This window comes from Indicator indicator, chromosome 17 (assembly GCF_027791375.1).
Source record: "Indicator indicator isolate 239-I01 chromosome 17, UM_Iind_1.1, whole genome shotgun sequence".
Lineage (NCBI taxonomy): Eukaryota > Metazoa > Chordata > Aves > Piciformes > Indicatoridae > Indicator > Indicator indicator.
In genome coordinates, this window is record NC_072026.1 from 8,757,460 (window position 1) to 8,774,490 (window position 17,031).

The 17,031-nt window shown below is 41.6% G+C and overlaps 1 protein-coding gene across 1 annotated transcript; it reads right to left on the reverse strand.

Annotated features, from left to right (window-relative positions):
* Window positions 1-4,114: 4,114 nt before the first annotated feature.
* Window positions 4,115-12,412, reverse strand: IDS (iduronate 2-sulfatase). The gene is made up of 8 exons (XM_054388734.1): window positions 12,281-12,412; window positions 11,077-11,254; window positions 10,125-10,213; window positions 9,182-9,382; window positions 8,322-8,492; window positions 7,545-7,671; window positions 5,867-6,040; window positions 4,115-4,614 (listed from the first exon to the last, which is right to left on the reverse strand). The coding sequence occupies exons 1-8, from the start codon at window positions 12,410-12,412 to the stop codon at window positions 4,115-4,117; spliced, it is 1,572 nt and encodes a 523-aa protein (XP_054244709.1).
* Window positions 12,413-17,031: the final 4,619 nt, after the last annotated feature.

Genomic DNA, 17,031 nt, shown 5'->3' on the forward strand with positions numbered 1-17,031 from the left:
GCCACAGAGAACTGCTTGAAAAAGTCCAGCGCAGAGCCACAAAGATGAAGAGAGTGGAACATCTCCCTTATGAGAAAAGGCTGAGAGAGCTGGGTCAATGGTGGGCAATAGGTGCAAGCTGCAGCACACCCTGTAAGGGTGACAGAGCACTGGAACAGGCTGCCCAGAGAGGTTGTAGAGTCTCCTCTGGAGACATTCAAAACTTGCCTGGATGCATTCCTGGTGTGATCTACTCTAGGTGATCCTGATCTGGTGGGGGTGTTGGACTAGATGATTCAAGGTCCCTTCCAACACCTAACACTCTGTGATCCTGTGAATTAAGAAATATCCCTGGTAGGTGCATCACACCTCTATCTCATCCTTCATGTTGTGGAACACTCATTCCAGCAGGGGCCTCCACTTGACCAACACACAGCAGCAAGTCACTAATAAATAATTAACATGCAACATAATTAATTAGGTAACACCTGACCAGTAGCAGGGCCACTCCGCTGCCCTTGCTTGTCTCACCACACAAGCAGATTTGCAACCCACACAGACAGCTATTAATTCCACATATACCCCATTTCCCCCAGCAAGCACAGAGCACAGGCCAAAGGCAGCATTCCAAACTGTTGCACAGCACAGTATGTGGCTACAGCATTTCCATATACTCCAGTGTGCACAGCATGCCTGAAATGAGACCCAAATCTTTACCTCACACACAGCATGCTGTAAACATTCAAGCAGAGTGTTACAAAGTACACCCAAATACACAGCTGCATCCATTTTTTAAAGTCCTATAGCTTCTGCTTTCAGTGTAGCAGATTTTTAACTTTGCTTTTAAAACTTCAGTTTCAGGTTGCTGTACATCTATACACTATGAGTTATGATTGACTGATGTACAGCTGTTTAGGGACCAAAATTTTAATTCCATTGCTTAATCACTTCTGTACATTAGCTTATTAACAGAGGCCTGTTTATTGACTCTGCTTTGTGCCAAGTGCTTACGATGGCTACTCTGGGTCCCCAGTGGAATCTCTCCACACATGTACCGCAGGTAACAATTCCTGCTGATGCAGCACCATGCTGTTCTTCCAGCTGTTCTGGTGCCATCCCCAGAAACAGGGTCAGCACTGGCATCTCATTTATTTCCTGATGCTTGGTTTGCATCCTCTTCCCTCTAGAGAGATCACCTTTCACAAGAGCACTTCACTTTTACTGCTCATGTTAAGCTCTTTTGTTCTTCAGTGGAGGCTGCTCAGCCTAGCAAGGCCACAGGTCAGGCTCTTCAGAAGCAGCAGCATTTGGGTCAGTTTGAAAAAGTGTGCCTTCCCCCTTTGTCTCTAATGGTTTTGCATTTTGCTCAACTAATTGCATAACAAAATGAACGCAAGTAGCACATGCAAGAGCAAAGCTTTTGTCACTATGCTTCACTCCTCAAAAACGTTATTCCTCAGCTCAGCAGTAGGCAGAAGAAAAGGGCTCAGGAGGTGGACCAGTCCTGCTCAGCCACTTCTGCAATTATTCAAGAACGTCCTTGCCCTAAGCACGTGGGTACCAGCCTTGATTCACCATCTGCCAGAGACAATTCTATTTCATGTCTCCTCAAAAGATTACTGGATTTTGATTAGGAAAGGTCGAGGGCAGCTTTTCCCTTCCAATATAAAGAGTGTGACTTGAGGAAAAAAATACTCATCACCTAGCACCAGGACTTTTATCTCCACTTGAAAACTTAATTTGCCTGAAGTGATGGGAGGCTTAAGGCAGGATATGTACAAGAATACTTTCATGCAAATAAATTCCTAAATAACTTATCTACACGCTATAATTTTAAGTGAAAAAAATCCCAAAATTTTTTACAAGTGTTTTAGCAGGAGAACACCACAAAGCTCAGGTAGTCAAGTCAATGATAATACCCATTTGCTAGCTCAATTTTAAATGTACATTGTATTACTGATCTGGCATAGTAGAGATTCAAATTAATCCTTAATGCTTCAATATATCCCCCTAAAAATAACTTTCCCAATATTTGATTTTCCTTTGAAGGAAAATGTCAAAGATATAACTAATTCTAGCTGCAGACTCCAAATCTCTGCCTGACACCATTCTCAAGGAAACACACCTTCAACCAGAGTGAAATTGGTATGGCTACACTGAATCTGCTACATGACAGTGCAGCATTTCACAGCAGCTGATGATCTGAGTATACGTGCATAAGTGAAGGAAAAAATATGTTTTCATCAGGAGTAATAATGCTGCAGAACATTCTTGGGCTGACTAAAACAAATTACAAGTTCATAAGAAATATATTCTTCTAATTGAGTTTAAAGGCACTAAATAACTGCTGTCTTCTAAGAGAGAATCAGATTCATGGTGGATATCTCTACATTAATTAGGAGTAAGACTGGTACATGGATTTTAATGAAATAAAGTTATGTCCGTGGCTTCTCTAGGATATTAAAGTCAATTTATCTGAGGAGCTGGCTGGGTTTTTCATTTTGTAGGAGTTGCAGTGGTTCATTGAGAAAGGTGGCAGAAGTCAGCACTGTCTGAACAAGCTCTTATCTGTTAAGGTACAAATTTGGAGAGCCTCAATTACCAAGATGGAATGACAGAAATCCAAGAGGCTGCTAGAACACAACACAAATTACTGCCATCACACTACAGCACAGTGTACCTCGTGATTGTGAGCATAAGGTACAGATAACAGTTAAAACACTCAGCAAAAACATTTTTCTCAGCTACAAGCTCACAAACATTTACCTTAATGCATTTGGCCATATGGAAATTTACTTAACAGCACAGCTTGGGACAACTACTGATTCACATCCTGTGCTGCTAAATGCTATGCTAAAAACTTCAAACTAAATGGAAGGCTTTTAGCTGTCCTAATCCCAAACCAAGAATGCCAGGCCCCACTTAGCACCAAAGAATGCACACATCCAAGCTTTTTGTATCTGGATGTGAAAAATCCTCAAGGTGCAGCAAGTTCAGCAACTACAGCAAGCTACAATAGCTAAAGGTTTCCATCTCTTCTCACTTATGGGGTCACTGGACCAGTCCTCATGAAACACTGCAGAAGAGCATCCTGGTGTTACCTTAATCCTAAAGTCTTACTTAGTGTTTCAATGATAAAAGCACTCATTTCATACACATTAATTAAAAATTCAGAAGCCTTCCTGTATGATAAGAAACAGGAATTTCCAGATTAAAAGCTCTTGAAATGAAACTTGAAATGAAACACATGAAGTTTTTCAGGAGCCCCAGACACCCAAGGCCCTCAAACAAGTCAGAATAGAGGAATTTGCCTTGGTTGGACTAGATAATGTGTCAAGGTCCCTTCCAACCCCTGACATTCTGCAATTCTCTTTTGACTCTAGCCAGGAGGTGAGGCTGACAGCAAATACCTCACCCTTTCACTACTATCAAATGGTTCCTTGACCATTGGAGCCCCAAGTGGACAGGACCCGTTTACTGACATGTTCTCTGCACATAAGTTTGTTTGCACCTTTCACACTACCAGTTTCAACACAGATAAATTTTAATTCTTCAGTGACTACAGAAGACCACAGATATGTTTGACAGTATCCTTTTCAGAAGTGTTGTGTGCTTGTGTTTGAAAACTGCAGAAGTTCACTCTGACTTCATTGAATCACTAAGGCTGGAAAATACCTCTAAGATCATCGAGTCCAACCATAACCTGGCTACCATGACCACTAAACCATGTCCCGAAGTACCACATTTACAGCTTCTTGAACACCTCCAGGGATGGTGACTCCACCACCTCCCTGGGCAGCCTCTTCCAATGCCTCATCACTCTCCAAGTAAAGAGGTTTCTCTTAACGTCCAATCTAAACCTTCCCTGGCACAAATCCATTTCCTCTCGTCCTGTTGCTAGTTACTTGGGAGAAGAGACCAGCCTCGATACAACCTCCTTTCAGGTAGCTGTAGAAAGCAAAAAGGTCTCCCCTTAGCCTTCTCCAGACTAAATGTAACAAGACAAAAGCAGTACCTTAGTGTTTTGATACAAAGAAGATTTTAATTCAATCCAAGTGTTCGCTGTACAACAGAAGAAAGGTTCTATATATAAAAAAAGGGGCTGCACAAACATGCACAAAGACATTTCTGAGCTCTAGTGCTTCAGGAAGCCAAGGATTTTTTTGAAAAAATAACCATGTGAGGTATTGTTATAGATGTTATAATCCTGATTTGGATCAGTCTCCACCATGTACAATTCTCCTGCATGGACATCTTCAAAGTTAGCACTGAAGTTGTTAGGATTAAACTGAACCCATACAGTATACCGGTAGTCAACTGTACGCATGGAATAGCCCATGATTCTGATGTCCTTCAGCTTTGGCTTGTCAGAGTTCCACTGAGGAGTGTCTGCAGGCCTGGGATATTGACTGAAAGCAACAGGTTCTTCATTAAAACATCTGTAACTGTCATCACACTCATCTTTCTCTTCCTCCACATTTTCAGAAGCATTCAAATACCGGACAATGCTTGCCCCCTCAGTGCACAGTGCCACATGAAATGAGGTCTCTGGGCACACAGGAGGAACCTGCAGGCCAGCCAGTTCAGCAAGTGTTGAAAACAAAGACACAAGCTCAACCACTTTTTTGCTTTGCCCTACAAGAAATATCAAAATACAAGTTAAGGAACACGATGGTTTGACAGATTTGGTAAAACATTTTAGAAACTTATTCTGATAATTACATTGGTGTTATATTGAAAGTGCTTTGTACTGGATTTGTGGAGTGACAGCAATCAAGGCAATTATGATGTGGCAGTTAGCTCTGAAAATGCTAGTTGATGCATTTATGACGTATTTTTAATGAGAACATTTTTACATTTACATTTCTCAAATATGCAGCCTTCAAGACAATAATATTCATTACTTTAAACTCTTCAGAAAGACAAAGCAAGTTCCAGTGTCAAGTTTAACACAAGTGTGCCTCCATCAAAACAGTTTCCAGTGTGTGATGGTTTGAAACTGTCTTTTTAATTTTTCCTTGCAAAGTTCAAAACAGAGAAAGTGAAAGAATGTAAATAAGTCACTATTGGGTGTAAGAAAGCAAAATACTGATTGTTCTAAACACTTCCATTGGATAGATAGAAATGTTTAAGAACTATTACCCAAAACAAAGTAGGCACTCTGCACATTCTGCATTCGGCAGTGGGGGCAGTTGCTGGGCTGTCTGGCTGCTGTTTCTTCTTCTCTTCTGGCTGAAGATAACACACTGACCTTGGCAGCTAAGTTAACAACTTTCTGCTTAACTAACTCTGCTTCTCTGTCCAGGGGGGTCTGGGGGGGAAGCTCCTGGGAGAGGGAGGCCCCTTTGGGAGGGTCCCCTTGAGGGGAAGCAAAGGGAGATCGGTTGTGCTTTTTCTGTTGATTGTATATATTTGTGAATGTTGTGAATTTTGTATATTTGTATATATTCATTGCATTTCATTGTAGATTTTAGACTCTGCTTGTAAATACAGCTTTCCATTTGCTTCCAGACTGAGCTAGCCTGGTTATTGTTGGTGGGGGGGGAATTTCAGCTCACACCGACACACAGTGCTACACAGAGAACATTTACTAATTACTGCTGAAAAAACAGCAGGTGCCCTACAAAAGGTAGGTCAAGTATACTTTTAGGATTCTACACCACACAAAAATAAATCACCTGTTGTGTTAACTCAGGCATCTAGCTATTTCCACTAAAGGAGATCTAACCAAAGCAAAGATTTGTCCCCCTTCACCATCTTGTTTCTCCTCAGTACAAGCAGCACAGCCAACGACACAGATTCAAGCTGCCTGTAGGCAAAGTATCATTATATCATCACCTCTTTACATATATCTAATGTAAACCAAAAATAAATGATGGAAACTTACCTTGAGGAACCAAGCCTGAAACATGGCTAAAAGGGTCAAGGTAAGGAAAGACCCTCTCTCCTTGACTAACAGAGGAAGTTGTCATTCCTGGCACATAAAACATCAGCGGCACACGGGTAGCAACATCAAAATTGCTGTATTTTGCCCATTCACCATGTTCTCCCAGGGACCATCCTAGGTAACAAAGAATACAAGTCAGAGCAGATGCTGGATTGTAGCTTAGCAATAGTTTCTTTTTCACTCTAAATTGACTAGTTTCTTATCGATGTTATATTAAAAGCAAATAATCTATCTTTAAATATAACCAGATTTTTCTCTAACATGAAAGCTATTTCAACTGCCACCTCTATCTTGATACTCTTTCATTAAGGATATAATTACACCTTTCCTTATTTCCCCCTACTCTAGATTAGAACTAGGAAATCAGCATTAAAACAGCAGAAAAGAGGAACTGAGGTGCATCAGTATCTACAAGTAGAGTCTCCAGATCAATTCTGCAAAGCACTTAAGCTCTGGGCAGCTGCCAGCTCTGCAATAGTCCTGTTAACTCTGTAACCAAATATCCCTCTGAGCCAAGGCTGCTATCTATGCCAGACTGCCACATCAGGATGTTACTCCTGAGGAAGCAATAGACATCAAAACTTTTTAGCTGTCCTCTTCCATTTGGAAGAGATGCCAACATGACTTCCTTCCAGACCAATTTATTGCCAACCTCACTTTAGGGGAAGACAAAAGAGCTCTGCAACAGCTATGTTCACATGTTGGGAGTTTCTGGATCACTTTGCTAGCTTTGGTACTGGAAACAGCAAGTGTCTGCAGTTAATCACAACAAGTGAAAGAGGAATTCAGTTTACAATGGGAAATCCAAATCAAAGTGGCAAGTCAAAAGAATCTAGAATCGCTTTAGTTCCAGAATTATTAAACCCCATAGCTCTACAACTTGTAAGGGCTTGCTTAGACACACACACGCACGGAATTCAACTCGAATGAACTCAATAGGTGACTTCATATTGATTTAGTTAAGCCATACCCTAATTTTAAGTCAGCTAAGTCATCCCTCAATTAAAAGGATCAGGAGGAGATTATTTTAATGACTATTAGAGTATTGAAGCAGATATTAGATGTTTGAGGTGTTTGTCCCATGATTCAAATTCAGTTTTTCACCCCCAGGATGCAGAGTGTGCCAGACCTCTGTTCTGAGGGGGGAGCCACATTGCTATCAGTTTAGATGCTCTGCAAGCAGCAATGACAAGTGCAAGAAAACACACCAGCAGTTAATGAGAAAGCCTGTCATCCTCTGTACCAGATGGCTCTCTACAAATTGTAAGGGGGGTGGGGGGGAGGGAAGTGGTCGCTATCCTTTCACAGCACTGTTCCCAGCAAGAGGCACTCTTTGGGTAGGAGGTGGGAATCCAGCAAGCTGAGACACAGTGTTCTGGCAGACAGTCTCATCATTCACTGGTAAATCCTCAACCTGATTAAAGAGGGGTGCCTGCAGGGGCACAGAACTGTGCAGCCCCAGAAGCCTGTGCCAGTCCATTTAATTAGAGACAGATTAGCCAGATATACAAGGTATGGTAGCTCTACTGTACATCATATAAACACACACTTGATTAATATGCCAGCATTGAGTAGCACAATTATTAACAGTGAACTGGAGAAAGATTTAAATGCTTACCATGATCAGCAGTGAAAACTACTATTGTGCTATTTGAGAGTCCTACATCATCCAAAGCATTCAAGAGCAGGCCAACTTGCACATCCAGGTAAGACACTGCTGCATAATAACTCTGACGAATCTGACGCTGCAAGGTTAGAAAACAGGGGAGAGGGAGGGAAAAATTTAGCTTTTCCCTAGACACACACTCAGGAGAACCAGTTGGTGGCTAAGTCAAGAAACTAAAGGATTTTACTTGTAAAGCTGTATTTCAAGTGTCTGTAGCCTGATTCATGTCCCAGAAAAGGTAAACAGGGAGGAAGCAGTTAGAAAATTCAATTTATCTTCCAGAAGATTTTTCAAGCAAGATGTTACAAACCAATCAGTTCTGCTTCTCTCAGGGTCCAGACAGTGCACTTATTTTGGCTCAAGCCCTGGAAAGTCAAGGGAAACCTTGCAAAAGAAGATACACTGAGTGGCAGACTGAAACAGACTAACAGATTCAGATAACGAAAACAAACAAACATTGGTAGCTGCTACATACATTTCCTTATATACAAACCAGGAGCACATAGTTGATGGCTGGTCTCTTCCTCCCCACCCCCACTAGCCTGACTGCAGTTAGAGTGAAGGTTTGTCTACCAAGATAGAGGTGACAGTATGCAAGGCAGGGAATTCACAGTATTTGCAAACTGTCAGTTGCTGAATACCTGAGAACATCTAAGGGCAGCTGACTGCTCCCTTGCATTTGAACAAGTTAAGGCAATTTGACTTCAGTGCACTGTATTGACAGCTTACCTGGAAGTCATCTGGAAGTGGTCCATAAGGGAAACTAACATTTAATGCTTGCACATCATCCCTCTGTCTGATATCTGTCCAGGGGTTGTATGCCACAGAAGGTAGCTTCTCTGGTATCCAGGGATCTGGAGCTAATGCAATGCTTTCCAAGGGGTACAACTTGAGAAATTCCTTTATAATACAAACACACATAAAGACCATCCTCACCTCTAAGGTCTGAGGCAAACTTTGTGTTGTGAGACAGCAACCATTTACCCTTGCATATTCTTCAATATTCTTACAGTTTATAAGGCTTCACTCCCCCAGCCCAGAGTGTAAAAGCAAGCAATACTATGCCAGTCAGCTCTAAACAACTCCTGAGAAGTACTGAGTTAGTAAGTACCTATAAACACTCTCCAGCATCTCAAAGCAACACTAAAATAGAAGATCAAACATCACTTTCTCTGAAATGAGTAGGAGTTTTGCCACCAACTCAAAGAGGAAATGGAGTAAGTCCTCATTATGTCATACTCCATCAAGCTGAACACAGTCTCCATGCAGTGGCAGTCATTATTACGGTGGCAGAGACCAAGCTTTTGGCTGAGTGCTCACAACTTGTTCTCATTAAACATTCTGAAATGCAACACAGAAGCTGGTTTTCAGCTTGCTTTCCAGAAACAACACCAATAAACACTTTTAAGATTCAACTAGACAAGGTGCTGAGCCATCCTGACTAGTTTGTGCTTTTGACAGGAAAGGTTGGACCAGATAATCCAGTCTCTTCCAACCTGTATTCTGTGATTCTGTGATAAATCATTTGTGGAAACAGCAAAAGCAACATTTCTCTAGGTTCCTTTTCATGCAGGCTCCTATTTCCTCACCTGTGGGTACCTCAGTGGGATATGTGGTTTGTGGTAACCAACAGCCAGGAAGAATTTTTGGTTATCGGTTTTCATAATGTTCAGTAAGCGTATGGCCTCTTCAGTGCTCTGAATATCAGGCAGAGTACTACTGGGCATTTCTGACACATCCACTGGGCACACCAAGTTAGCATAAAGTTTCCCATCTTTACCTCTACAAGTCTTAAAAAAAAGAAAAAAAAGTTAAGTAATTAACTTCTGTAAAAGCAAAGAAGAAATCCACTCCTCCCTAACTTTCAAACCAATTTGTTTCTCAGTCCTTCCACCAACAAGACTGCAGATTGGATACAAAACAGGAATTTCAGAATTTCTATGAACACCAAAGGTGCAGAGAACACTGGTGACAGAGCAGACAGCTTCAGGAGCTCAAGAATGCAACTTCCCTGTCTATGGAATAGCAGAATCCTCTCTAAAGCTGGGCAGAAGATTAAACAGTCTCGTGGGAAAACACACGGCTTCTATGATGAATAGAATCTTTGACCTATTAGCAAGAAGCTACAATTTGGTTTATATATATATATATATGTATGTGTGTGTGTGGTCTTACTCCTGATCTCAAGAGCTCATAAAAAACTGCCTGGAACCTACTGACTTTTTTTTCTGAGAAAATGCCAGCAGCAGGTGATATATAATTAGTGAGTAAAGATAAATTAGGTGACTATACTGTTGCCAGGAAAATACTTAAAGTACCTGCAGGATGGGCAGGTGAATTCTGTGAATTAACATAACACACCACTGAAGGGACAAACCTTTTGGCAGGCTAGGTAACAGAAGGTAAAACTGGCCAGTTGTTTCCCTGTACAGGTTGTGTTCTCAAAAACCAGAGAGTACAGCCTGTGCTCAACGCAAAACTTGATTATATCCTGAAAACCTCCTTTGTTAGAGTTACACAAATCACTCTTACCTTATCATTTTCATACTTTTCAGTTGAAGGATGAAAGGGTGGAATGGACCAACTGTATGGATAGTCATCACTGTAATTGGATGAAACTCCTGAAAAGGGTAAAGAGATTAGGAAGGAAGACTTCAAACACAAGTTTAACTTGATTTCAGTTGTTTCTTTTTAAATATGATAAAAGAACAAATGTTTTGAATGATCTTTCACAATTGAAAAAAAGAAACCCAAAAAGTAAAAAGTCAAAGTTAAGGACAGACAATTTTCCCTGAAATAGCTTTTACTGCTAAGGGAGACTCAAGGGTATTGAAGAACATTCAGGGAAGCATTTCAGGGAAATGCAACCGAAAAAAAAAAAAAAAAACACACAAAAAAAATTATGATTAAGAACAGTCTTCATATATACCCTTCATTAGCTTTACTATCAACTGGATGTTTACATATTCATACAAGTTTAGTTCTGTGGTAATGAACTACCAAAAAGAGGGTCAGTATTACAGTATTTCAACTCAGTAGTGATATTGCTTTTTTAACTAGTGAGCTAGTTTCCTATTTAATTGGTAATATGAGTCATACACTCCGTATCTCCTGATCCAGACAGATGGTCTATTATGAAACATGTATATGCAGAGCTAAGATAATGAAGCTGTTCAGTAATTTCATCTTCAGGGGATACCTAACTTCCAGATGTATTTTTGGAATGTTAGACATTTATTCCCACAATCCCTAGACTAGATGTGAAAATACTCATTAGATAAGAGTCACAGACTGTGTTCATCTCCAATGCCTTACGATTTAAAATTAAGATTTAAAGACAACTTACAACCATTGTACGATCTGGTTCACGATTATGATTGAGGTTGTCAATACAGACAAGAATCACAGAGTTGATACTTCTACATGAAGCCCATTTGTGAGAACATACATGTTAAGCATATGTAGATGACAATTCAAACCATACCAGGATGAAAAACTTTCCCCACAGATAGGGTCACATAGCCATTCTCCTTGAAATACTGGGGCATGGTGGAATAGTTTCCTGCATGCACTCTCCAGTAGGAGTAGAAATCATACAGTCTGGTGGTATCAGGTCTGCGTCCAGTAAGAAACGACACTCTGCTGGGAGCACACACTGCTTGCTGAGGAGAGAGCCATCCAAAAAGAGAATCATCTCACAACAAAAAATAGAAGACACATACAAACTGACTTAGGTGTAGCTGAGCAAAACATCCAAAGGCTCAGGAGCTGCAGCTGAACATGTCTCACATAACTTCAAGCTGGAACGAAAAAGCACCCTTACTAAGAACACTACTTCCCAATAGCAAACTTTTAGCAAGATATGCCTTTACCTGTCTATAATTTTTCCTCAAATAACCAATTTCTAAGCACTAAAAGCTTTGATTATGCAGCTAGCAGTGCAAAAAAACCCTAGTCAGGCTGCTTTTGAAATCCGGTAGCTCACACTTACACAGAATTAAGCAGAAGCAGCAGATGGACTGTGGTGACAAAAGCCCAAGTCTAGCTGATCTAGATTGCCTGAAGAATATTGAAAAGGATAAACATACGGAAGGTCCAGGTTATGATCCAAAGGCCTTATGAATTCTGTTCCAGGTTGGCAATAGTCAAGAGTTACTGCTTTGTACATTTCTAATCCCTAATTGGAGTCAGACTCAAATTTCTCATTTCTCAACAGAGAAAAATTTGGTAAGGCAGGCATCCTAGGCAAAGTATTAATTAGTGTGATTTTGCATCCTGTATTTAAGCGAGGCTGACCACACAAGCTGTCCCATTGTAAAGGTCTGTAGAAAGGATTCCTCGACAGAAAAATTTAAACAGTAAAAAAAAAAAAAAAAAAAACCCGTAATAGAACTAATTCCAGTTTAGCAAAACAGCATTTTTAAGTAGCTAACAGTGGAAAATGTTTGTGTGATACTGCATTCCTCCAAGGGCTACAGAAATACCACCATTCAAATGCCTCATTTTAATTTTTCTCACCTTAATAAAGATACAGGGTCATACAGCATATTTCAGCTCAACCATTTATTTTCAATTGGAAATAACTTATTTTAACAAATACTTCTTTTTTTCCAACAATGTGCCTAACACCTAATGTAATAAAACCAGTAGTTATTTCGTATAGAGAAAAAAATTATTATTTCTCTCACCTGTGCATATGCATTGGTGAACACAACACTTTGAGAAGCAAGCTGATCAATGTTTGGAGATTTCACGAGTTTATCTCCGTAACACCCCAAAACAGGACGCAGATCATCCACAACTATAAACAGGACATTCATACCATCTACCAAGGAACAGAATTAGAAATATATTAATTCAAGCTCCAGTGAGTGTAGATTACTTTATGCAGATTTGTCAGGTTTTAATCCCGAATTATACTTAAGAAAAAAAAAAAAAAAGGAAAATCAACAAGAACATCTGATATCTTTGTAAGGAAGTGTAAATAGTGGGATTAATTCCTTCAACATGTAGGAATTCATATTTGACATAAGACGGAATTGCAGTGGTTTTCACATCCCTTCTAAGGTCACTGCTTCCTCTCACGGGATTCTCTTCAGCTGCCTTCAGCTGGCCACTAAGAGGCGGTGTCACTTAAAGAAGTATTTCATAGCTCCACCTAGAACTGAATTCTACAGTTCGAGACGATGTCAAACCATGGGTATGTCTCAGACGCTGTCACTCTAAATAATTCCACTCCAGACAGATTAAAACATTTTTAAAGAACTAATTACACATCTCTCGGGCTTCATCACGTTTAGTGCACAAACTGATAGACATCTAAAGCCAGAAAGACTTCCAGGGGGCAGACGGAGCTTCGGCAAATGCCCTGCCCGACTCGGACCACGAAGCACCGGGGCCGCAGGCAGAGCCTCCTCGGGCGCCTCGCTGCAAACCTGGGGCCGTTACTGGGACGGTGCAAACCGAGACGGTGCGAACCGACCCGACTCCTCCGCGCACCCTGCCGACGGCCTAGCTTCCCCCTCCCGGGTAGAAGGAGCCCCGCCACACCTCCGGGCCCCGGTGCCCCGCGGGTGCGAAGCCAACGCGTCGCCGCCGCCTCCAGGGCGAATGCATCGTGAGACGGCCGCAACAGACTGAAGCAAAGCCAGGCGGCCAGAGTCAGCAAGGAAACCTCCGCCATTTTCTAGCACAGCAGCAAGAACGGACGAACCCCGCCCCAGCGGCCGGTGCCGGCCCATTGCCGGGCTTTAACCTGCCCCGGCCCAACCAGCAAGCTACGGGGCGGGGAGGGCGCTGCTTCCCTGTGTGACCACACGGTGGCGCCGCGGCTCCGCGCCTAAGCTCCACCGGGTGCAAGAGGCGAGTGAGGCGGGACTGGCACTGCCAGAATCAGCGTCAGCGGCAACGGAACTCGCAGTGCCGGTGCCAGTATCACTGTCAGCGAAATGGACAATGTTCGCGTCACCGGCAGCAGCACGGGCAGTGTGACCTGCAGCTGGGCATTCCCCGCAAGAGCACCCTGGGCGTTCTGACATCTGTTTCTCACACAGATAGCGCTGGGAAACGAGGAAGTCAAGCTTTAGCATACAGAACAGCAGCCTCAGGGTGGTGCTTCACTTCAATTCTCTTTGTTAATCACTTCTACAACCAGTTAGCACTTCTGCTCTTTAAACAAACACTGCATTCCCACCTTACCTCAGGACCTGGCAAGCCCAAGTTCCCGTGGGCTGTTGCTGGAAATGTATGTTCAGCGTTGCCGGCACGTTTCTTTCAGGCACTCTTCAGGTACTGGAAGACCACTATAAGGTCTCCCCAATCCTTCTTTTCTCCAGGATGAACAGCCCCAACTCTCATAGCCTGTCGCCACAAGGGAGGTGCTCCAGCCCTCTAATCACCTTCGTCGTCTACTTCTGGACCCTCTCCAGCAGCAGCTCGATGTTGCTCTTATGATGGGGGCACCAGAACTGGAAGCAGTACGCTAGTGTTTCACTGTTCTTTTCTTAACTGTGGAAGGGAGAAACAGATTCATTGCTGGTATTCCTGTACAAAATGAACTCACTGTTAACTATACAGGTGCTCCCAATCTGCAACTGTAAGCTAACCAAAGTCCAAGATGGTATAATAAAGCTGCACACAAGAAGATTACAAAAGTATTAAAATACTGTAACTATGTAGTCTTGAACAAAGTCATGCCAAGTATACTAATATTTGGAAACTACTGACTTTTCCCTCACTCGCATGTGACAACCACTGTGACAACGGTATCTGTGATATCATGTGGATTTTTATCTTTTTTTAGCAAGTGTTAGGTACTCCTTTAACTACAACTGGCAGATTAACAGTGAAACGTACTGGCAAACATCAATGTCTTTAGGATCAGACTATTAAAACCCCCAACGTCTAAGGGAAAAAGCCTTCTTTTCCACAAAAGCAATGCATCTTTAATGGAATCTATAATTTTATACTTTCTGTGCTTCAGGACTGTATCAGTTGCTCTTTCTTATCAAAATATTGGCAGCATGAGTTCTGAGACAGAAATGCCCTAATTCACCACTTTTTAAATACTAAAGACTAGCATACAGAAAGAAAATAGATAGCTGAGTGTGAAAAGTTCAGATAGCAGAGTCTGCCTCATCAGAGGCTAACAGGTAGGTGGATTAGTCCTGTGCTCCTGAGATTGTGCAAGCAGTGGTATTTCTGCAACTTTGAAGTTATCTGCACTAAGAGAAATAGCCATGAAAACAATCTTAGTGCCCAAACTTCCCTAGATGTTCCTCTTTTTCATTTTTTTCCCACCTAGAAATGTCATTGAAAGGTAATACAAAGATTTTGAAAGCTTGTCTGGGATTTCTGCATACCTTATCACTTACACAGAAACAAGAAAACAGATTTACCAGATGCGATTAATTCACAGCATGTTCAGTGCATAAACAGCACAAAGCACACACAAAACTTGATGCCTTCTCGAGAAGTCAGACATACTGTGCATGTGCACATCAAATGGAGAACACATCTGACAAGCCAAGCTCTTCTCATGTAGGCTGGATCTCCTGCGTGCTTGCTGTGTTGGTGGCTCGTACAGTACCTCCAACAGGCAAGGCACAGCATGCTTGCTGCATCTGTACATGTGCTACAAACCAGATCTGCCAAGCGCAATGCATGTGTAGTAAACAACACAGGCCATCTGAAGCAGAAATACAGAAACTTTACCCTAAAAGCACTGAGGAGTTCCTATCAAATTGGTATCAGTTCCCCAAGTTGGCGGCTTCTTTCACTGGAGAGGGTATCAATGCTTAAAACAGGATCACCTCAGAAGCAGCCTTCATCTCACCTCTGAAGATGTTGACAGAACTATGAAACTGAATTCAATCTCAGTATTTTTGTAATGCAACTTTCATTAAAATATATATAGGAATACTTCAGAAGAGAGCAAATTTACTGGAAAAACTACAAACTTCAGGAAGTGTAAAGCCAATTAAGAAAAGCATAGGGGTCATCAGAGTTAAGCCTTTTAAGATGTCTGCAAATACTACTGGGTGCCTTGGTTTCCTATAACTGGCTTGCTTTGGTAACTCTTTAGGAGAACAGAAGAGAAAATAGCCTGTTTATCTGCTCTGTAAAGCATCATACCTGAGGCTTGAAACATGCCGTGTGTGCACCCACCATAAGCTTATCAGGAACACTGGCTAAAATAGTCTGTCACCATCCTATTTGTTCAGTGGGATGTCTAGTTCAGAAGTCCAATCCCTCTGTATTTTACCATGTGTGAATACATGTTCAAACACACTTTCTCTAAACTGTTACAGTGAAGTATATTTTTATGTGGCTCTTACACTTCCTTTCTACACTGCTTAATCAAATTAAGAAGCCTGCAGCTACAAACTCAGTTACTAAGGAGTACACAACATGCAACCAGCTCATGAATATTATTCAGTGTATTTGATGATTGCATATTTTGGAATTAATTTTGTGTATAAACAGTGTTATCTCACAGGTATCAGCAACTCTCCTAGCAAGATCAGCTGCTGGAAATGTATTGAACAGTGTATCCCCAAGTGATACTTCTTTCCTCTTCACTTGAAGACTTTTTCTGGAAAAGGCTGAGGAATTATTTTGCTGTTGCACATGCATTTAATTATCATAACACTTGCCTCTCTCAAATGCAAATAAGCTAAATGGTACTTGATATGGATTTCCTGGTTTGCCTTGCATGAGTATTTAGCAAACATCCTACATTCAGTCCATTAGAAGAAGAAGTTACACTGGAAAATATCTCCATCAGCACACGAGTTTTGATGCTAAAAAGAAAATTGGGATGATGCCAGGTAAATTACTTCAGACACTGAAATCACAGCCCTAATAGTATGCCTCTGACAAACTGGTCTCACAGCTCAGATGTCCACTCCACCCTAGATGTATGGGCATTTCAGTTGCCTGTCATACAGCTTCCAAATGGAACCACTGTTGTATTGGGTGTGATGAGTTAGGAGTGGAATGCGAAAGGTTAAATCTAAACTTTGTACAACAGTCCTTAGTCATTCTGCTAGAAGTTCCAGAAATCCTTATGAATGTCAGCCTCCATCACCTATCACCACCACTGAGTATCAAATCTGACAATTTGATAATTTAGCAATATGCTGAAGCATATATTGAAGGTTTGGGGGCCTACAGGATTGCTTGCATACGTGTTAGTGACGCAGATGAGGCTACTAACATAACACCTAAACATCTTAAAATCGATTACTTCCTATGACAGTTGTAGTTTAATCCCAGGTGGCAGCTACACCCCAGAGAGCCACTCACTCACCCCCACCCTGGTGAAAGGAGGGAGAGAATCAGCAAAGTAAAAGTGTGATAAGTTGTGGGTTGAGATAAAGACAGTTTAATAGGTAAAGCTAAAGCCACACAGGCAACAAAACAAGGAATTAGTTCAGCA